The sequence below is a fragment of the Sinocyclocheilus grahami genome, unplaced genomic scaffold, assembly GCF_001515645.1.
Source record: "Sinocyclocheilus grahami isolate Dianchi unplaced genomic scaffold, SAMN03320097.WGS_v1.1 scaffold151.1, whole genome shotgun sequence".
In the NCBI taxonomy this organism is placed as follows: Eukaryota; Metazoa; Chordata; class Actinopteri; order Cypriniformes; family Cyprinidae; genus Sinocyclocheilus; species Sinocyclocheilus grahami.
In genome coordinates, this window is record NW_015505330.1 from 1289199 (window position 1) to 1313008 (window position 23810).

General features: G+C 37.8%; 1 protein-coding gene across 4 annotated transcripts in view; it reads left to right on the forward strand.

Moving 5' to 3' along the window:
* Positions 1–23810, forward strand: part of LOC107592233 (signal peptide, CUB and EGF-like domain-containing protein 1) — a 71552-nt gene that overhangs the window by 17392 nt on the left and 30350 nt on the right. For 2 of the 4 annotated variants that reach the window (XM_016281650.1, XM_016281651.1), the window contains exons 4-7: positions 2892–3026; positions 14289–14414; positions 15424–15540; positions 21514–21603. In XM_016281650.1, the coding sequence (XP_016137136.1) occupies positions 2892–3026; positions 14289–14414; positions 15424–15540; positions 21514–21603 (468 nt within the window). The remainder of the gene's footprint in view (positions 1–2891; positions 3027–14288; positions 14415–15423; positions 15541–21513; positions 21604–23810) is intronic. The other 2 variants (XM_016281652.1, XM_016281653.1) reach the window with 1 other exon arrangement.

Sequence of the window (23810 nt, forward strand, 5' to 3'; positions counted from 1 at the left end):
GTGGCTTGTAAACAATAGAACCGGATTATACTTAAACAAGACGGATGGAAACATATACCTACAAACAATTTGCCATGTATCTATTCATAAATGTCACACAATTATTTTCTATATTCTTTCTAAATGTAACTTTTATCAAAGCTGTTATTATATTGTTTTTTTTCTACAGTGCATTTTATAAAAATATGCAGAAGTTGTCTTTGTTCTTCACTTGTTCAATATTGTTGTGCTGTATCATTTCCCCTCTAAAAGTTTAGGGCATGCATCCTTTATGGAAGTGTCATTATTGACAACATGGAAGCTCAATAGTTAAAAATAAAACAGCTATACGTATTTTTACATAAGTATTTTTGGCTCAAATAATGATGTGTTTTGATATTTACTAGTAATTTTAATTTTATGAGTATGCTACCAGAATTTACTTTTGTCTATTCAAATTATAAGTATATAAATTCTGTGTTTTTTTTAGTTCTGTTTGGTTTAATTTAGGTTTTGGGTTGCTTTGGTTTTGTTTCATTTGGTTTTTGCCTTTTATTTGTTTTGCTTTTTTGTTTTTTTATTTTGGTTTGTTTTGGTTTTGATTGGTTTCATTTGGGTTTTGCCTTTTATTTGTTTTGTTTTTTTGTTTTTTATTTTGTTTTGTTTTGGTTTTGATTGGTTTCATTTGGTTTTTGCCTTTTATTTGTTTTGTTTTTGCTTTTTGTTTCGTTTGGTTTAGCTTGTTTTTTATGTTTAATTTTTGTTGTGTTTTGTTTGGTTTGGTTTCATTTGGTTTTTGCCTTTTATTTGTTTTGTTTTTTTGGGTTGCTTTGGTTTTGTTTCATTTGGTTTTTGCCTTTTATTTGTTTTGCTTTTTTGTTTTTTTATTTTGGTTTGTTTTGGTTTTGATTGGTTTCATTTGGTTTTTGCCTTTTATTTGTTTTGTTTTTTTGGGTTGCTTTGGTTTTGTTTCATTTGGTTTTTGCCTTTTATTTGTTTTGCTTTTTTGTTTTTTTATTTTGGTTTGTTTTGGTTTTGATTGGTTTCATTTGGTTTTTGCCTTTTATTTGTTTTGTTTTTTTGGGTTGCTTTGGTTTTGTTTCATTTGGTTTTTGCCTTTTATTTGTTTTGCTTTTTTGTTTTTTTATTTTGGTTTGTTTTGGTTTTGATTGGTTTCATTTGGTTTTTGCCTTTTATTTGTTTTGTTTTTTATTTTGGTTTGTTTTGGTTTTGATTGGTTTAATTTGGTTTTTGCCTTTTATTTGTTTTGTTTTTGCTTTTTGTTTCGTTTGGTTTAGCTTGTTTTTTATGTTTAATTTGTGTTGTGTTTTGTTTGGTTTGGTTTCATTTGGTCTTTGATTTTGATTTTGAGTTGATTTTAGTTTGTTGTTTTAATTTGTAAAGAATATGGACCTGTTTTGTTGTGTTTTCTCCCATGTGCTCCCCGTGACCCAGTTTTTCCCTCTCGTTGAGTAGTCATTTGATTCACCTGTGTCCCGTTAATTACCCCTCGTTAAGCCCTTTATTTAAAGTGTTGTCTGTTTCCTGTTTCCTTTGTCCGGTGTCGTCCGTATTATGTGCTACATGTGTGTTCCTCGCCGGCCAACGAGTTGGTGTTTTTTCAATGTATGCTTCAGATACGAGTCACGACGAGGCGTTCCCCATAGCGACCCCTAGAGGACGCAGTGTCTCGTTCCCTACTCAGGGAACCATGGTTACATAAGTAACCCGAGACGTTTTTCCCTCTCGTTGAGTAGTCATTTGATTCACCTGTGTCCCGTTAATTACCCCTCGTTAAGCCCTTTATTTAAAGTGTTGTCTGTTTCCTGATTCCTTTGTCCGGTGTCGTCCGTATTATGTGCTACATGTGTGTTCCTGCCAAGCCCTGTGTTACCCCTTGTTTTTGGACTATTAAAGACTGTTATCCTGAATCTCCTTCGTCTCCGCGCTCCTTTGCTCCTCACAGTAGTATCGTGACATAATTTGGTTTTGTTTGCTTTTGTTTGGGGCTTTCTTTGTTTGTTTGGTTTAGTTTTGTTTGGGGTTTTGCTTCTTTTTGTTTTGCTTTGCTTTGTTTTGTTTTGTTTAACAAAATACCGGAGTAATACGACCAGCATGTGCATGTTGTCTATTCAAATTACAGCTATGTGAATTCCAAGCATGATCCCCTTTAGTGGTCTTCAAGTATCTATGGTAATTACGGGCCTGTAACCTCTAGCCTGAGGTGGGAAAATATGTTGTCATGAACATTCAACAGTGACGAGTGACAGAAGAGTGGCAGTGGTGTTACTCCGAGACATAATAGCACCCCTGAGAGAGAGTTATGGGCTGCCGACTCCACAGAGGCAGGTTGCTGTGTTAAGGCTGCATAAAACTCACTCATGTGTGTTACTGGTCTCCAGTGTCACACTGTTACTCAAACCAACATACCCACAATGCCATTTATAGAGCTGTCAAAGACAAAGCAATGGGCAAACACACATATAGATTGGACGTACAAGATACTCTCATCCAAACAGATTTTAGTTTAGCCAGAGTATTTAAAAAGTAACGATTTAGCCACTACTGAGAGTCTGGATGTCGGATATTGCTTTAAATTTCTTATTTAAGCTGGAATGATTGGATGTCTGTTTACTGGTTTATTTGTCTGGTAGATGTGTTTGGAAACTCGAATATCAAACTACTCATTTAATCAACATTCTTCAGTGGCTGCATTCTTCAGTAACCGTTAGTCTCTGAGAGGAAATCAAGGAAAATCAGCTCTGGATAAACAAACACTGTTGCAAATACCTGAGCTGAGCCGGCTTTGGTGACGCAGAGAGACAAAGCATGGTGGTTTTGCCCAGATCCTTGTGCTTGAATGACTGTGTTTGTGTGCTTTGTAATGGCCGTGTGTGTTTGTGTCTCTTTAGATGTGGATGAATGTCTGGACAACAATGGCGGCTGTCAGCAGATCTGTGTGAACACCATGGGCAGCTACGAGTGCCAGTGCAAAGATGGCTTCTTCCTGAGTGACAACCAGCACACCTGTATCCACCGATCGGATGGTGAGTCTCATCCTGTTAATACTGTATTTTTGTCCTGCTTAGATGAGCCAGTCATTTCATTGTTAGCTTGTCTTTGTAGGTTTGCCATGTTGGTCTAAATTCCCGCTCTATTATGTAATTAAATTTGTGCCAAAATGATTGAATGTGACTTTTGGAGTACTGATCAAATTATATTATATTATATTATATTATATTATATTATAATTACGTTTTAAGCTGCAAGTTAAGGTGTAAATGCATAAAAATCTAACTGCATTTTAATACATTTGTGTCATTTACTGAATTTTTAAAGAATGAAAAGACGATAACAAAAAAGAAAGTTAACTTATGATGTTGGTCTCTCATTATTAAATCATTTGAAGTATCAGTATTATTATTATTATTATTATTATTAAAAAAGTAATAATTTAAAACAATTAAAAATAAAATAAATTAACTTATTATAAAAATTAAATTATACACGCTTTAAGATGCAAGTCAGGTATGAATGCATAAAAATATAGAACTGCATAATAAAACTTTTTCAAGGTATATCATAGGTATATTATATTATCATGCATTTTAAGATATGCAGTTCAGTGCTTTGTTATTATTATAATAAACACTATTTTTGGACTGTTTGTGACATCTTTATGAAAAGTAATGTCCAATGCTTGTGGCACAAATGTAATTCCATACTAAATATCAAATTTGTGATAGTCTGTTACTTTCACTGTTATTGATGATATTACTCGCTGCCTGGTGAAAGATTGTCATGTCCCATTGGGCTATTTTCATATTCTTTTCATGTGTCCATGTGTGCTCTATAATTCTCACTGTGGCTTCAGAACAGCCAATTCAGCGACATCTCACTTCTGTACTTGTCTTGAACCATGGACAGAGCTGAAGGTCAGAGGTCAAAGTTGAAGGCATGAACGCGCAGGCCGCCAGTGGGCATGTCTTTGTGTGTGCATGGTGCATTCGGTTCAAATGCTTAGTAAAGTCAGTTGTGACGTGTGACTTCATGACGTGTGCATGTGCAGATCATGCGACCCTCTTGTGCTTTCTCATTCCGCCTGTCAGATTTAACTAATGACGCTTCTCCACGTCGAGGCGGATGCATTGATTCACACACATAGTCATGAATGAGAGTGGGTTGCTTCGTTATCGCATCTTTGATGTCTCTCACAATCATGTGTGGAATGTGGAGAGGAGTGTACGACCCCCTTCTTTTCATCCTCCCCTAGTTTTAAGGCTTTGTTCAGAATATATATATATATATGGGAGAAGATTGGAGAGGGAGGAGAATGATAGAGCCAGGCATGAGCTGGACAGAAAAATATAGAATATAAGAAGTGGGATAGAGAAACAGAAATGCTCCATATTTGCTTTTTGGGAAGCCCATAACTCTTTTGCTGAATCTCTGCTCCTGCAAGTAGTATTTTTACTTCAAAAGCAAAACTTTGGTAAATACTGTAGTAGTGTGTGTTTTTTTATGTGAGTGCGTGGTACATTTGTGTACTTGTCTGTAAACAAGCTAAAGGGTTGTTTTTGTGAATAGCTAACTGATGTGCTGTGGCAGTCCTGGATGGCTCGGCACGCTACACACACACACACACACACACACACACAGCTCTATATATCCACTGTAAACAGAAGAGGAATCAGAAACTCTCCACTGGAAAGACTGGGCATCTTTTACATTTACTAATTGTATGAGGAATACAGTCGACAAGAACCTTAATATAATATAAATAAATAAAATAAAAAAGAGCCAATGAAATTCATGCTGTTTTTAATTACTTTAAAAAATATATATTTTTATTTTATTTTATATTTTTATTTTATTATTTTGATTTAGTCCTACTTAAATATAAGCTATTTGACATACAAATCTTTAAATAATTTACAGAAGACAATAATCCTACAGTAATAAAGAGTTGAGGTACTCACACACAATCACAAAAGGCTGTAAACCGTATGGCAAAAAGTCAGCCAATCAGATTAGACTACCAGATCAAGAAAATATGCAGACAATATCCAGGTTTCCACCTACATATTGTTAGGCAAATTTTGTGATATCGCAGAAACTGAATGGAAACACCAAGATTTATTATTATTAATAATAATAATAATAAATGTATAATTAGTTTATAATTTAAAATTGAGTTTGTAATGTTGGATAGAAACAACAGCTTTCATCCATCGTTTGCAATTTCGTTTGGTGCTGCAAGTGGTGCAGAAATGACACACTGCACCTTTAAGCCCGCGCACAGTCTTCCTCATCTGCCTCGGTCTCACAGTCGGACACACTGATTACAAACAGGCAAGCTTTCACACGTTTATTCTCACCCTAAATGAACCTCTCACCTTCTTTCATCACCCTCACTCATCAATAGTGTGTGTTTGGGAATCTGTGTGTATGTTTCTTGTTTACAGTTTGTCTGTCACCAGTATGGCCCATTGGCTCGTGTCTAAGACTTATGTATATGTGTGTGAGTGTGTGCGAGAGAGAGAGATGTGTGGTGTTGTGTGTTTACAATTCTTCATTCACCAGTGCGTCCTACTGGCCTGAGTCTAGAGCAGTGTCATATGAGTGAGTGTGTGTGTGACATTGGCGCCGTCTGTCTGCTGTGGAAAACTAGAGCTCTATAAGAGGCCATGTTCTTTTGACTAAGGCTTCTGTCAGTTCTATTGACCTGTGTGTGTCACCGTTTTACTGTATGTCCACTTCTGCAACACCTCATATAGTTTATGAAAGAATGTGGTTTACAGCAGTTGTTGTGGTCTATTTATGAATATGCATAAAGGAATAATCATATGCAATAAGCATATGCTATCTATCTGTCAGACAGAGGTGGAAAGACAGGTTGAGGGATGAATAGACAGACGGATAGATAGATTAAGATTAAGACAGATTCTATCTAAGATTAAGACAGATTCTATTCTATCATCCATCCATCCGTGTATCGCAGTGAGTTGAAATAGTAAGACACATCTACACAAGTACACACACAGAAGGAAACGATAAAGCCTGATAGCCGTGAGTTGTCAGGGACATGTTTCCATTATTGTTTTTTTTCTTTCATTATTCTTTTTTTATAGTTGTGTCTCAAACATTCCTGGGAAAGGGTGACTATAGTTTTTTGGATCCCTCTAGTTTACACAGTTATAAACTGAGTTTCTGCTCCAAATGGCCTAGTGCCACTGACTCAGAACAGCCTAACCTAGTGAATGTAAACCCTTCACTTTCTGTCATCTCTTTTCCCGCTCTGGATAGAAACAGATTGTAGATTATTTTTTATTGCAGTATCAGTCCCCCTCATTTGCTTGCATTTTTTTCTCTCTCTGTAATGGAGAGCAGGCCGAAGAGTAATATTTATGCATCTATAAGGACACATATTACCAATATATATATATATATATATATATTTATTTATTTATTATTACTATTTTTTTTCTTCAATACTTTGTTGAATGCCATTTCGGACCTAGTCAAACTTTATCTGACTTTACGAATTTCCTTAAAGGGGTCATAGGATGCCTATGGATGCCCATTTTCCACAAGTTGATATGATTCTTTATGAAAAGTCTGTAACATAGTTTGGTTAAAATTTCACAATGGTAGTGTAAAAAACAAATTTTTGTACCCAGTTTTTGTAGCATTTTCCTTTAAATGTTAATGAGCTCTGCTGACCCCGCCCCTCTCTTCCAAGCTGCTCACTTTAGCTGCATTCATCGTGAAACTTGCTAATTAGCACATTATTAGGAAAGGCGATTTGAAAAGAGTCATTACAAAACATTATACTCACTTCTTCTGTAGATGAGGCTGGATCATGAATGTTTCGCGCGAACATTTATGCATTTATGTAGATCGGGGGAGCATTCCCTTCAGAAACAAACTAAATCCACTGCCAGTTCAGCGGCTTAGATGTCAGGAGTAAATGACGACTGCTATGTTCATTATTACATCCAACAACAGAACACCTCAATCGCTTAGGAGTCATTCTTGTCTACATCTGCTCTGGTGGTGAAACAATGGCGGACTGATGACAGCTCACTCAGGGTGGGTCTAAGGTAAGACACCAGTCCAGTTTGTGCTGAAACGCTACTGTCAATCCAACGATCGGGGGAGGGGCCTGTTTTTGTGACGTCACACAGACATGCATCTGAGATAGGCTTGATTTGAGAAAGGGGAAAACATTTAACCAGATGAAAAAAAAACCCACTGGGTGGATTTTTATCATTATAGGGTGGTTGTGTACACACACTGCCAACACACATTTCAGTTCAAACAACTTGTAAATGTGCATGTAGCATCCTATGACCCCTTTAAGACTTGATCATGCTGCTGTTGCGTGTTCTGCTGACCTGAGCAGTCCAGTTTGAAAATGAATCCCTGGCTCCTAATGGGATTTTAAATATGGCACAAGATGTCCCCACATGTTGTGAAAATAATAACCTTGTAAATTCTTCTCAACCGCTGAAATCCTGGCTCTCTTGGTGGGTTGTAAATTAGGACTTTACTTTTTTTTTGTGCCCTGCCAACAGCCCGTCGGCTTCATCTGACTCGGAATGGTAGAGGTAACCAATTGGTTTGGCAGTGTAGTGTGAATGAATCAGAACCTTTCCTAAATATTTAAAGGAATATTTCACCTAAACATGAAAATCCTGCAATTATTTACTCACCCCCGTGTCATTCCAAACCTGTATTCTATTATTTTTCATGTGAAACAATAAGATACATTTGGAAACTGACCTGTATATAGTGAGCACATCTGTCAAGCTCCCAAATTGACAAAAAAGCACTATACATACAATGCATGCACGAAAGTGACATGACAAGCTTCAGGTCTATCTACGCGTCTCTCTTTTTCTCTCTGTCTGAGAAAAATCATTAATGCGTTGGCTCACCCCAGCGCCACCCCTTCTGTTCAGACACTGGCAGAGAAATGCAGGCTGATGATTTATGAGCATATGAGAGGAATACGACCCAAACACACATACACACACACACACTGCAGTCCTTTTCACACCTTCCATACCCTGATAGAGACACATTATCACATCTGCACATGAACATTAGATTATTGTAAGATATTTTTTAAAGTGGACATATCCTACACTTGTCCTACATAAAACTGGGAACCATCTCATTTAGATGGGCATTGGAAGGTGCTGGACATTTCTGAGTTAAAACCCTTGCAGATAGACTATATATTAGATGTTTGGGGTCAGTAAAATTTATATTTTTTTATATTTTTTTATTCAGCAAGAATGCATTAAACTGATCAAAAGTGATAGTAAAAAAAACATTTATAATGTCACAAAATAAATAGTCCTTTTGAACCTTCTCTTCATCAAAAAAGCCTAAAAATTAAAATGTATCATGGTTACCACAAAGATATTAAAGGGGTTATGACATGAAAAAACTGTCACCTCTGTATCAAAAATATCGCATTTCTCTTTTCACCCTCTTTTCCTTTTATTCTCTCGCTTTCTTATTCTCAGTCCTGAGGAGGATAATATCAGAAAAGGTGGGATGAAGAGTGGAATGAAACATTAGGATAAACAGTAGACGGCAATGTGTTTATTTGGAGTGTGTGAGGAGAGGAAGTGGGCAAAATGAAGCCACTGTTAACACACACACAGAAAAATTTTCAATAATAATAGATTTGATGCTGTTTTCATTAAAATACCAGCATTAAATTGGAATGGTCTTGGAAGGAAAGCCGTTGAGTGTGTGTGTGCATGTAAGTGTTTTAAACCTTTCACTCAAGCACTGCCACCCGCTCTTGTCCCGAGTCGCCAGCAAACATCCTGCTCTGATGGTGGAATCCTGCAGGGTCACGGCAGAGGTCAAAGGGCACGAGCATAGTTGTGCTTGTAGTCCTAGTGATGCTGGTTTTTTTTTTACATGAAATGGTGAATGATTTAGGACTCTTTAAGTGAAGTGTTTTAAATGGTGTGCTGAGAAAACTATTTCAGTCCTCTCAAGGTCGAAACTTGGGCCAGTTTTAGGGTGGAAGAACTTTGATTGAACTGTACCAAACACACACACTGGCTTACAAACACATGCACATATACACTGAGGTACTGATAGCGAGTGGGCACTGAAGGTCTTGCCCACCGTCTTCCGCTGGTTATAAATACTGTGATTAAATATTAGCTTTTGAGGTGAAGTAAACTTCATAAGCTTCTGCGTTTCCTCTTTTGCTCTGTTTTTATAGTTTTCTCTCTGTCTTTTCCCTAACAGTTTTTTTCCAGAGCGATGTAGTTTGACTGTTGCAGGTGGAGTCATGTTGGTAGGAGGGATGGACTGGCTATACGGAGCATCGGAACTTTTCCCTTGACTTGAGGGCCAGCTGTCGAAATCTGTTTAAATATACAAAGCAAATATACTTAGATTTAAAGGAAGAAAATATTCTCTGGCTGGTTCATTTAAATGGACTTCTCACCCCAAAGGGAGAATTCTGTCAGATTTTTTTTATTTATTTTGTCTTCAAAAAAAGTGCAAAATCACCATAAAAGTAGCCAAAAAAAATTGTCCATTGTATTACACTCTCTTATAAAGTCATACGATAGCTTTGTGTACAGACTCAAATTTAAGTCACTTTTCACTTATAATCCACTGCAACTGGAGCGCGAGAACTGGATCAGTTCAGTACCAGATATTCAGACTGGTTTTGTAAACCAAATCAAGTAAGGATTCCGTTTTTTGATTTTAGTCTTACGCCTGGCCCTTTTACTGTTTATTTATTTCTTCATTTATTTAGTTATTCATTTAATAACAGGTTTATTACAGTTAACTACTAAAAATGAAAAAACATTTTTTTATTAAACTTTAACTAAAATTTAGATTAAAATGGAAAATATAAAAACAAAAACAGATTCAATATGTTAATAAAAATTATAATAGCATCTTGATACTAAAATAACACTGTTTATATAGTAATATATTTTTAGTTATAATATTTAGTCATTCAATTCATTTAAAACTATTTATTTGTTTTAATAAAACGAAATTGACAATATGTCTAAAATGTGGGTAAAATATAAATGTGTATTTTGAAATGCTCTAAAATTATTATATCAAGAACTTAATAAAATTCACAGTTTATATTAAATGTATGTGGTAATTACTATAGTGGGGAATTATCTGCTGTGGGTTGCAGTTGCAGGTACAGATCATTGGTTGTATTTTTAGCTCCAGTCCATCGCCGTTTGGAAGAGGTGTCCCAAGTCCAGCTGTGGTGTTTTTTTCTTCAGATTCTCTTTCTCTCTCTTTTGCTATATCTGACTCTTTCCTCACTGAAGAAAACAGCTGCACCCTGTCAAGATTGAGGCTTAAAGTATGTGTTAGTGTATGATCACACTAAAGTCACCAGGTCTTTGTAAACCTTCAGGTTCAGGAAAAGACATAAGTAGAGAGAGAATAGAATCACACATAGACACCGGAATACTGTCTCTTTCTCCAGTCACTGTGACATCATTAAGGGTCACTGGGTTAGCTGGGGAACGTTCCAGAAAAAGGTCCACTTTAATGTTAACCGTAATTAATAAGCTTGAGTGTGTGTGTGAGAGAGAGAGAGAGAGAACTTGTGACGAGCTGTTAAGAAAGCTTGTGTTTGAAGAAGAGATTGGGGAGGGTTTTTGGAAAAGGCTGTTTTCAGTTGAAGGACATCAATGGTTGCTGGTGAAAAAAGAGCCTCATTGAAATTCATGGCTTAGTACCTATAGCATTGTGCATTTGGAGAGAGATTGAAAGTCTGACAGATTTCAATTAAAATGGCATTTGCAAGAGATGGGGGAAAGGGGGCCTGTGGATTTTTTGTGTATGTGTGTATGCGCTTACGCATAGGTAACTGATTTTTAAAGTTCATTTGTTACTTAAAATGACAGAAATGATTTATCCCTTCAAACTTGATATTAACCAGGGTTTTACTGTTACTGTGGAAAATGGTTGCATCACTTCCTGTTAGCCAAGCGGTCATATTGTAATTTTCATAGTTTTCATAATTTTTTGTGTGTGTGTGTGTGTGTGTGTGTGTGTGTGTGTCCAAAACAGTCATAATTTAGTTTATAATTACCCTTTTAACCCTTTCTATGATCTTTAGATTTAAGCATGCTACTGTGTCTTTAAGATAAAATTTAATTTTTGCATATGAAATGAGTAAGATTGGTTTTCCGCTCCAGTTTACTTCAAAATGTGCCAAACAAACAGTTTAGATATGATTTGTATGATAAAAATGATTAAAAAAGGATTTAAAAAAAGAACCTTTGTAGATGTTTCGGAAGAACCTGCAGAGTTGTAGGTGCTACACATTGCCAGAAACAGCACAGAGTTTAGCAGGTTTTCATATTTGTTTCCTTGTCAGAAAGTTCTGAATTTTTTATTTCTAAAGATTACAGAATTTTTATTTTACATTGACACCTTGAACGCATCTAACAATTTTACAAGCCAGCCAAATCACATGGACTCCTCGTAAATATGTCTGTGTTAGCCTCACCTGCTAAAACAAAAGTTTTCCACCCTTATAAAGAGTTGTCGGATGTGGAGGCCGTCTTCAGAGGTCTTTTACTTCAAATTTATCAACATTACGTTAATGTTCAGAGCTACAAAGACAGATTCCATCCTATTCTATCCATCTATGGACATCTGAGAGCGTTTCTTCAGGCCAGAAGAAACACTGGGTTAAGCTGTACTGTAATTGGTGTATAAATTATTATACGTTAGACTTTAAAAGGTGGCTTCTCTTTTGACATTGCATTTGGGGCTTTTAGAGCACTTATTTTAAGTGGTGGGTTCATGGGGAACAGAGCACATGGACACACAGAGTGCTTGCTGTCATTTTCTCTCAAGCCCTCACTTAAAATTTCCTGTAATTGCCTTTTTTTTTTTACATTTTCTTGAGTGCTGCTGTAGATATACACAGATGGAGGAATGACAGTCTAAGGTGAAAGGGGTCAATATTTCGTTTTCCTTCCTGTCTGTGTTCTTGTGACAGCCGTGTGGCATGTTTAAAACTTTAGCTGGGCCGAAGGTCTTATTTGATCTCCAACACTTCCAGTTAAAACACCACCAAAACCTATGCGGCCTAATGAAGTCTCATAGTAGTATTAGTCTGTCAGTCGCAGGCCTAGGGTAAAGGTTGATAGTAAAAATGCTTCATAGTAGCACACATTCACACTCTCTTACTCTTGGGTGAGAACTGTGGCAGATCTCTTTGTCGTTTAAAGGTTTGACGACCTCTCCAAAGTCCACCTTAATTGGGCACATCAAGGTGTCCTCCAGAACGCCGACAGAAAAGCGGCCCACTTTAGGCTCTGTCCTGAGAGCACTTAGCGCTTCTGAAGAGGCTACAGAGGGGGCAGAGATGCAAGAACCCACCATGTTTCCACGGAGACTTGCTTTTGTGTACACACACATTCTTTTCTCATTGTTTGGCCTCAAGATAAGGAGGATGTCCATTAGAGAAGCCCAACAGTTCCTCTCTGTCATCCCTTGTCTGTGTCTTTTATTCAGGGCTTTTATGTTATCGTTTTGTTTAGGAAATTTGCTCAGAACAGGGAGATGCTATGTTAGATATCGGCGCTATACTCTATGTACAAGAACAGAGGGAAAGAAAAAGCCAATTTAAATTTCTGACCTTTTCTGAATTGCAAATTGTCAATTTGTATATATCTAAACATACACACTGCCGTTCAAAAGTTTAGGATCAGTAAGATTTTTTATGTTTTTTAACGGAGTCTCTTGTGCTCATCAAGGCTGTATTTATTTGATCAAAAATACAGAATTTTTTTTCCTATTTTAATATACTTTAAAATATAATTTATTTCTGGGACCCAGCACCGAATTTTCATCAGCCATCACTCCATTCTTCAGTGTCACATGATCCATCAGAAATCATTCTTATATGCTGATTAGTTATCAGTGTTGAAACAGTTGTGCTGCTCAATATTTTTTGGAACCCGTGATACTTTTTTCTTTGATTCTTTGATGTATAAAAAGTTAAAAAGAACAGAATTTATTCAAAATAGAAATCCTTTCTAACAATATAAGTCTTTACTTACTACTTTTTATCCATTTAACACATCCTTGCTGAATAAAAGTATACATTTCTTTAAAAAAACTGACCCCAAATGTTTGAATAGTAGTGTATACTGTAACACAAAATTTATATTTTGAATAAACACTGTTCTTTTTAACTTGTTATTTATCAAAGAATCCTGAAAAAAGTATCACAGGTCCCCCAAAATTTTTCAGCACTTATAATAAATCAGCATTAGAATGATTTCTGAAGGATCATGTGACACTGTAGACTGGAGTAATGATGCTGAAAATTCAGCCTTGCTTGATAGGAATACATTATTTTTTAAAGTATATTAAAATAGAAAACTGTTATTTTAAATTGCAATAATATCTCACAAAAGTGAGAATAATAAATGCAGCCTTGATGAGCATAAGAAACTTCTTTAAAAAATAAAATAAAATCTTACTGATCCCAAACTTTTGAACGGCACTGTATTATTATTACAAAAAAAAAAAATACTGTTACAAAATATACTGACTGTATTTCAATTTGCGTTGAATCCATCAAGATTTTTGAAGCTTTATAAATTACACAAAAGCACCTAAAAAGCTCCAAAAAGTTTAAAAAACAATTTAATGACTATTTGGTCTATTTATGATACATAGTGAACATATGCCATCAGAAGATTTGGAATATAGTGCATCACCTTTATGATACTTTTCTGGTCTTATTTTAAATTATTATAATACATAATTTAATAATAAATACAATTAGAAAGCCAATAATTGCTTGGAAAAAATCAGCCAGTATGTTCTTCATAATTTCTCTTTTTGTCTTCTCTGGAAGAAATGAAGTCATACAGGTTTGGAACGATATGAGGGTGAGTAAATGATGACAGAATTTTCATTCGTGGGGGAATTATTCCTGTGGGTGAAACAGGAGGAGAGATTTTGCAATCTCAGAATAAAATAGGGAAAAATGAAAGAGAAAAAAAGGAGTGTAGATGTTTGCTGAGCATGTAGTCCGCGGAGAGAGTCTTTGTGTGTGCTTCCACGGGTCAGCCGATGTCAGTGTTGTTCTGTGTGTGAAAAAAGGTCCTGTGGCAGGAACATTAAAGTAATTTACACCACTCATGAAAATCACACGCTCATCTCCAGGAGCCTGTCAGAGGAGTGTTTGTAATGGGAAGATTACACGACTGTAACTCAGGTTTCTCTCTCTGTTTTTCTCAATGTCTTTCTTCCGGCAGATGGGATGAACTGTATGAATAAGGACCATGGCTGTGCCCATATCTGCAGAGAGACTCCCAAAGGTGGTGTGGCGTGTGAGTGCCGCCCAGGATTTGAGATAGCCGAAAATCAGCGTGACTGCAAATGTATGTATCAGCTTACCGAAATTACTGATTTTACAAATATCAATCTGTTCCCTCTCTCAGAATCCTAAAAATGTCATACTTAAATTATGTAATCCCTGGCCAGAATATATATAATTTAAAATAAATGTATATATTAAATTCATAAAAAAAAATAATAATAATAATAATATATATATATATATACTGTAATAATTTATAATTATTATTAGAATTTTTTTATTTATTAAAATTAATTATTTTATAATATATATTTTTATTGTATTAATTGATAGTATTTTTAATTGTATTTATTTCAGGTATAAAACCTTTAATAAAAGGGGGAAAATACTTGATTTAAAATGACCACATAATTATAATTGATGTAGCTACAAATTATAATGTCATCATGTATGTATTGATCTCATCCAAGTTAATGACACTTGTTTAGATTCTTTTCAAGTGGTATGAAAAATCCCTTCGTTTTTCCTTTCGGCCACAAGTTGGCTTCTCAATATACATCTCAAAGGAAAACGGCTGGTGGCATCAAAGCTAAACAACAGGTTTACGGATTGATTTTAGTCTGTCCTCTAATACTGATCTCTCCTTAAACAAACCACCTCAGCCACTGATCTGTCAAGGACGTATTAGTTATAGTGCTGTGGCTCTGGCCTGAACATCTGGAGAACTTTCATCTACAATTCGTCATTCTTCTATTTTTAATGCTAGTGGGAAAACCGTGGACCAAAGTCCTTGAAATTCTTGTTCATTCAAAGTATTGCACAATGTATTAGATGTGAAATATCCGGTCAGTCTCTTTGTCCAGCCAAAGCACTTTCACAACAACAAAAGATACTGGACATATTACTGGACATAAGTTTATTTTTCTATCCTAAATATACAAGATTATATACATTTTTATTTAGCATTTTTCTCCATCTGTCCATGACTAAATATGTACCTTGATTAAAAGGGTGTCCATGGCGGTACACTTTTCTTTTTAGCCCTCCTTACAGTTCTTGTGTGTTACCAGTGACATGTAACTATGGAAACGGTGGTTGCCAACACACATGCGATGACACCGACGTGGGGCCCGTGTGTGGATGTCATCAGAAATATGCCCTGCATTCGGACAGCAAGACCTGCATTGGTAAGTCGCTCTCTCTCATACGCACACACACACACACACTGCCGTTTAGCTCTTCTAGCAAAGTTCTTCACGGAAACCTTGGCCTCGTCGTATTTACACAATGAGCACAGGGGAGAGAGTGAGGTGAGTGAGCTTTACCAGGGTTATAAGTGCAAGGCTGTTTCTGACAGATTGGACAGAATGTTTGTTGAAGGAGTTTTTGTAGGCCGGCCGAATGGTCCATATCACAGTTTCCGCACTGAGGGTCCCGGTACGCTGCGGTGAGAGAGTGCATTGGGTACGGCTAACCCCAAAGATTGGCCTCACATCTCAAAGACGAGCACCCCACATCGCAGCCCATGTGGCATCCAGGAACGAACTGGTTCCTTGTGGTTCGAGACTCTATAAACATATGCATTGTAGCGTCCTCCAGTCATGAAGCAAAGGCATAGTTCACCCAAAGATGAAAATTCTGCCATTATTTACTCACCCTCATAATATGGCAAACCTGTATGACATTTTGTCTCCGGTGGAATATGAAAGGAGATTTGCACATCTCTTTCCATACTGTGAAATCAATGAGTGGAGGCTGTTGAGCTACAAAAGTAATATAAAAGCACCATAGAAGTTACAAATCATAAAAGTCTCAAATCTCATTTTTGTTCACAAATAAATCTGGTGTGGTTTTAAAGCACAGTGTTTAATGTGCACAAATGCAAATTATATTTGCATATAATTTTATAGTGTTTTTTTTGTAGGGATGCATGATAAATGGGATATACTGCTTTTTATATTTGTGCATTCTCATTGCAGCATATTTCTACATTTAGATTGCCTAAGGCTCAAAGTTCAGTAAACATGAATAATTTATGAATAGTTTCATAACACTATTAAATATAATCTTTATTTTAGAAGGACTATTCATTTTTGTACTGTAGATTATAATGTTATAATGACTAAATACCATTTAAAACAATATTCGTAACATATATGTAGCAAAATCATCAGTATCAAACAAAATTTTAGTATCAGTGCATATGGTGTATGTACCTTTTTTGTAGCTTTACAACCCCTGTTTTCATTCACTTTTATAAGATGTATAAGAGAAGTGTAACTATTTTGTCTAATAAAGCTACTAAAATGACCCCAAAAATGCTCTCTAATGAAATGTGCATACATTTAAATATGACTTGACAGGTTTGTCGTTAGTAATGATGACGAGAAGAGAAAACTTAGAGATTGAGCTCATGTTTCATGTTTCATCTGCAAATCCCAGCCCATGTGGCATTCATGAGAGCATCAAATCTGGATGGCAGTGATTTCCAATGCTTGCTTTAGCAGTTAGCAGCTAATTCAATGATGGAAAAGCCTATTCGTTTTGACACTCGGGGAGCGACACCACTAATTTGGTCATTCATCTTCTCGTCTGGCTTTCATGCTCTCATTGTCTCACGCACACAGCTCCATGCGACTGTTAGAGCAGAAAATGAGACTTCTGATGTACCTTTGCTCTAGCGAAAGAACGTAAGGATGGGTTGGGTGAGAGAGAGATGTGTGTACTTGTGTCGGTTTGGGAAGATGAGCTCGATGATGGAAATTTCATCGCTGAACTCTTTATGTGCAAAACACATTCATCATCCTGATAATGGTGGGAAAGCCAATGGAGTTCTGCCACATTTGCAGAAAGGGAAAACTTTATACGCCATGCGGGTGCGGCTGCATCCAGGGGCAATACTTCAGAAATGAAGAGGAAAAGGGGTTTTCTTTCTTTTTCAGCTGCAGGTAAGTTTAATTTTCATGCTTGTTTTCTTAGGGTGAACCTCATGTCCTCTGCGATGTTTGACTGGCTTTTATAAGTTGTTGTGCCAGCATGTGTGGATGAGTTCCAAAGAGCATCTTTTATGTCATTTGGCTCTCACAAGCCTTTGCGGTCTCCTCAATGAACTTGCTGAAACTGTAGGCCAGCTACCACATCATTAGCTGATGAAAGTTTCTTCTTGTTACGAGACTACATACGCCCCAAGTTTAACATTTAGATCAGTCGTTATCATTACTCAAGGTGTGCGTAAGCATAAAACCTTCCAGACAGTGTGTGTGCACATGAGCTGGGACTAAAACGTTGCAATGAGGAGATTGAGACTTTGTAGTTGGCAGGTGGGTTTAATGGGCTCAAATGGGCTTGTGAGCAAGTGAAGGGTCATCAGTCATCAGAAGAGCACAGGAAACACATTTACATGTATTTTATCGCACCTCAGTGTGAGTGTGACCAATCAGATCCTCACACTCAGATATTCCAAGATCTTTAGTGACATTAAAAGTGTATTTGAAGGTGCACTTTGTTTATGTTGTGCCAGTATATCAGTCATCTTGAACTTAATGGCATGGATGCAAATGCACAAATGCCTTATTTATAATTAGACATGATTGAGTTTTACACAAGCTAAATTGTCCAGCAGGATGGTTACAGAGATAAAATAAGTACTATTTGGCTGGTCACGTGATCTCAAAATGGTGACCATCGTGAGGTGACTTGTAGAGTAAAACAGCTTTTATTATGCAATTGTTTTGACTTAATCTCATGTGGTTGTACATATTTTTCTTCTACTATTTAAGATTTTGTTGTACAAAATATTTTAATGAAAGGAAAACTGTGCACCGTTTGAAGGGATAGTTCACCCCAAAATGAAAATGTCATTGCAAACCTGTATGATTTTCTTTCTTCTGTGAATTAATAAAATAATATATTTTAAATAACTGTTTTTGAAATAAAAAGTAAATAGGGTCCACTGCTGTTTTGGACCCTTTAAAGGTACACATTAGTACCTTTTAAAAGGGAACCGCCTCAGTGATAGCTTTTGTACATTTTTTCTGAGTGTGTGGGGGAAAAAAATAGATTTTTCAAAATATTGTCTTTAGTTTCCTGCAAGAAAGTAAGTCAGTCATTCAGGTTTGCAATGACATGTGGGTGAGAAAATGACTGAATATTGATTTTTGAGTGAACTATGGCTTTAAATAGTTAGCTTTTTAGAAATGAATATGAATCTGTTAAGCAGCTATTTTTTATGGTTGTATACACACACTTCCATTGGCCACAGGATCATAAGCACAAAATTGTGTTTTGTTGTACCTGCTGATTGCCATACACTGGATTGGTTCTTCTCTCTCTGGCAGCTTAGAGCCCGGAGCAAGCTCTCTCCCATCAAACTCAATCAACTTTTCCTTTCCAGCCTCCACGGAGCAACACCAAACGGCCGCAGGGACCAGAAGAGGAGTGTAGAGACTGCTCCCACCCCATCCCTGTCTCCCCTCTCCTCCTTTCTTCCTCCTCCTCCTCTACTTCTCTCTCTGTCTCTGTGGACCCTTGCTGTGGTCTGTGTGTTTAGCTGTGCTGTGTGGGTCTGGTCTTTCCCTGTGTTTAGCACTCCTTTAGGATCCCCCTTTCGCTCCAGTGTGTGCCGTGTCTCATGGGCTCCCTGCTCTTACTCCTGCCTCTCTGGTGAAAGTTACTGATTGCCTGTCTTGTCTGCAATTTAAAGGGTGATTCTGACTGGAATAAAGAGGTTTATAAGCAAATCTACTTACGAATGCAAGAAAGAAAGGGTAAAACGGGTTAAACGCACCTCTCAATTGCAGCCTGATCAACTGTAGCGCCCCCACCAATCAGAAAACAGCATCCCCTCTGACCAGCCAATCTGTACACCAGTCCCGCCCCCTGCCTGACCCTCTGAAATCATCCAGCCAATGGCATCTCCTCGTCCTTGACCCCCCTCCCACAACAAGCATGAACCAACCCCATCTGCAACCTTGAGTAAAAAGAGTCACTAAACAATGCAAAACTGGCCTCCACTCCACTTTCATCTGTCACTCTTTTTTTCATTTAGAGCGTTTAGAGCTCTCTCCTCCTCATGCTAGTTGCATGTTTTTCTTCTCCCTGCACTCTCGCTTTCGTCTTATCGGCTCACTTCCTGTCCTCTCACACTAACGCACGAGCTGTCATTCGCCTGCATGGTTTTGTCAGTGTGAAATTTCTTTCTATTCCGTTGTTTTCCCTTCTTTATTGGAAAAAAACATTAATAGTAACCCCTCTGTGCTTTTTTATGGTTACTGTAGTCACATTAGAGGTAGTGGATTATTGATAAGTTTGTCTTTTGCTTATTTAATAATTGTTTCTGTGACATCGCACTCACTCCAACCTCTGATTGGTGGAGTCCTCTAAATGGGGCCAGTCAGAGCCAAGTCTGTATACACGCAAATCATAAACACACAAATAGTACAGTCAGATTTCTATAAACATGCGCACCCAACGTTATTCTAGTGTCCTCCAGTCTGTGACTGAAGACGGGAGGACAAACAGACTTTCAGTGCCTGATCTTAAAGAGAGTGTTCACCCAAAGACATTTACTCTTCCTCATGTTGTTCCAAACCTTTATGATTTAATTTCTTCTGTGCAAAGCAATAGAAGATGTGGAAAAAATAGGAAGAATGTTCATGCTGCTTTTCTTGTGTACGATGAAAGTAAATGGGGACAAATGCTGCTTTTCTTGCGTACAATGAAAGTAAATGGGGACAAATGCTGTCAAGCTTCAAAAACAACAAAAAAGCACAAAAAATCTAGTCACAGGTCTCAATTTCGATGCGTCATTTTTGAATTTATGCAAACGCAAATAAGATGACTTTCAGCAAATAAAGATTTAACATTTGGTCTGTTCCTTACACAAAGTTATCATATGGCATCAAAAACTTTGAACTCGTACGTTCAAATATGGCACATCAAGACGCATGTCTTTGACATTAAACCTGGCATGACACATCTTGATGCACCATATTTGAATCTATGCAAACCAAAATACTTATGTCTTCAGAAGCCTACAAATATTGTCAGATGGGCTGCATTTATGGTGCATTTTTTTAGAGCTTGACAGTCTCTGTCCCCTTTCGTTTAACAGAAAAGAGCAGTGTGAACATTTTGTTTAGTATCTACTATTGGGTTCTACCAAAAATGAAATTCAGACTGGTTTTGGGACGGAAATAATGAAAGAACAGTCATTTTGGGGTGAACTGTCCCTTTAAGGCAGACATCCACATCCTGATTGGCCCTTCTTGCCTCCACCCATTCAGGATTGGCTCCCTTTGGCCCAGAACCCCGCCCCCTTACACTCTAACACCAATCCTGTGCTTGTATCTGCATGCTCGGAAGCCATTACCGTCCTCACGACATGCGCCCGGCCGTTCCCTACACTCGGAAAGTGGTTTTCTGCATTGACTCGACTGTCAAAGCCAGTTGTAATATGTGTTCCATAGACAAACAGGCAACCAGCGCTGCCCCAGACTCTTTCATTCATCCACCTCTCGGCATGCCCCACCTTCCTCTCATGGATCCCATCATGAGACCTCCATCCTTCTCATGTCATCCTCCTTTCAGCTCTTCCTCTGTCACTGAGTGTGTCCTTTCTGTGTCCTGTTTTGTCGTCATCTCATGATCATGCAGTTTGACTTGTATTCATCCTTCCCCTTCTGTTTCTGTATCTCTATCTCTCTCTCGCTCTCCCTCCTCCACTGCTTGTCCTCTCTGTTGCTGAGGTAAACAAGTGGCCGTTTGATATGGAAGACGAACTACAACGGAAACAGCATCTTACTGTCAATCTCAGTCCCTCCCGTCCAAACCCTGTCCACCTTTTGTTAAGCTCCTCCCACATTCTCATGTTCGTTTTTTCCCTCATTTCGGGAGATCTTGATATTCTTTAATTTGTTCATGTGATTAACACTCTAACAGGGTTATTTGCACTTCTTCATGGCTTTACGCCTCTTGGCTTTGGTTTGGGCTCAAACGCCAAGATGGTCAGGCAGCCCGCGTCCTGGCATCTACGTCCACGTCAGCGGGGGCGTGCGCCAGAGGCGGGTCGGCCTGTTGCAGGGCTGTCTGTGCGGGCGATGGACATTGGGCTTCTCATTAACCTGCTCCTCCCTGTTTGTCCCCTGTCACTTGTGTTTTAGAGAAAGATGAGGCTGCAATTGAGAGCTCTGAATTCAATACCACGTCAGTAGCTGATGTGGACAAGCGGGTGAAACGTCGTCTACTTATGGGTAACTCTTTTCTTCCTCTTTCTATGTGTTGCCATGGCGCTTGTGCTTCTACCCCCTTCTTTCTTTCTGTCCTTTAGTTTGTTTGAGTTGCTTTGCTTTCCTTTGCCCCACCCCCGAGGTCACTCGTTCGATATTTCTGTGTCTGACCCTACTACAAATTAGAGAATGTCCCTTCAAACATGACAAGGTTCCTTTTGCACTCTCCTCAAACTGTCTTCGATGCCGTCGCCTCTTCTCTTTGACAAAATAACACGACTAACAACTGACCGCTTCCATCCACTCCCGTTTCCGAAGACGGCAACAAAAATAACACTGGATTGCTCTACACTGGATAGTAAACCAATCCTCGCTTTTCCAGTTGAACGTTTCACTGTATGACTTCAACATTAGGCCAGTTTTAGACAGTGACTGGTTGAACTGGAGGAGCATTTGTGGGCTGAATACTGAAAATAATGGCAGGATAATTTTATGGAAGAAGAATGACATGAGGGTTAGTTCAGACCGTTCCAGATCATAGGATGCTGTGGGCTGTGGTGAACCGCAGCGGAAGATGCCTGACATAATTTTTTACGCTCTATTAATAGTATGTGTTCTAAAAAATTAAACATTGGCATTTATCATCTGCCCGCATTTGCCCTCTGTCATCTGCGCTCCATAAACTTAGTGTCTGTAAATTAGTCTCTCCCTGTTTTAAAGTCAACATGAAATGCCAAACCCATTTTACTTTCATACTTGCACTTTTCTAATTGAGTCGAGCTTCAATTAGAAAAATGTAGGGTTTGATTTTATCAATTGAGCATTGATTGGTCATGAAAAATGGGTTTTAAATACCAAAATGCACTAATAAATGCTAAATATTTTGTCATTAATATGAAAAAAATTGTAGTGCTCCACTACTTCGAATTGGCTGGAAAAATGGACAAATGGTTTTTACCTGTATAATGGTGTAATTCATGACCCTTTAAGTGAGTGACGTGACATGTGGCCAAGTATGGTGACCCATACTCAGAATTAGTGCTCTGCATTTACCCCATCCAAAGTGCGCACACACACAGCAGTGAACACACACCCGGAGCAGTGGGCAGCCATTTTTTTTGCTGCGGCACCCAGGGAGCAGTCGGGGGTTCGGTGCCTTGCTCGTGGTATTGAAGGTGGGAGAGAGCTCTGTACATTCACTCCCCCCACCTACAATCCCTGTCGGTACAAGACTCGAACCCACAACCTTTGTGTTACGAGTCCGACTCTCTAACCATTAGGCCACGACTTCCCCTTAACAGAAAAAGAAAGTCATACAGCCAAAGCAAGTTATTCTATTGGATGCCTTTTTCTAACAATAATACTGTGCGTTGATGAATTGCTCACATTAAGACCAAGAATGTATTAAGAAAGTAAATAGGTCAACTTTGGTTTCATGTTGACTCTAATGTGTCTTTAATAGAAGAATGATCGTTTCCAGGGTGCCGAACAGAAATGCAGAATAAAGCTTTAGTTTCCAGTTCATCTGCTACAGTTAGCTCTCCTAAGAGAGAGAAGATAACTCACACAAACTCAAACCCCTGAAATATATCAGCCATTTAGCCATTTGTCATTGAATTCATGAACCAAGGCCAAGATGTTGTCAGACAGACAACAGATCTGCCTTTGTATGGCAGAAAAACTGTAAAGTATTTCGGAGGACAGACGAGACACCTTTTTTGAACTATATGAGGTCATAGAGGGCTCATTTGTTTTCTATTTAAAAACAAAACAAAAAAAAAATCATATATATATATATATATATATTTATAAGCATAGCTTCATCATGTAAGTGGCAATTGTTATTTATTAAATTTTTATTATAATGTAAAAACAAAAAATACAAATAATTAAAAATAATTTAACCAAATTACATTCAGTCCAGTTTTCGGTTCATACATTTCTCACTACCGATTGCTTTTGACAATTTTAGGTACACCCAGGAACCTGATGATGCATACATTTCTTTCTTTCAATCTTTATCACCTTCCTTCTTTCTCTAATAATAACTGAAATAGTGTCTTTGGTTTATGACATTACTTTCTCCTCCCTGTAGTACTGTAGCTGCGTTGAAGAAAGACAAAAGGTTAACCCTCCTTTTTGCTTCTCCCTCATTTCAGTTTGAGTTTGCTGCCCCCCCCCCCCCCCCCCCCCCCCCCCCCCACTCCGTTTTACTCTTTCTTGTCCTTTGT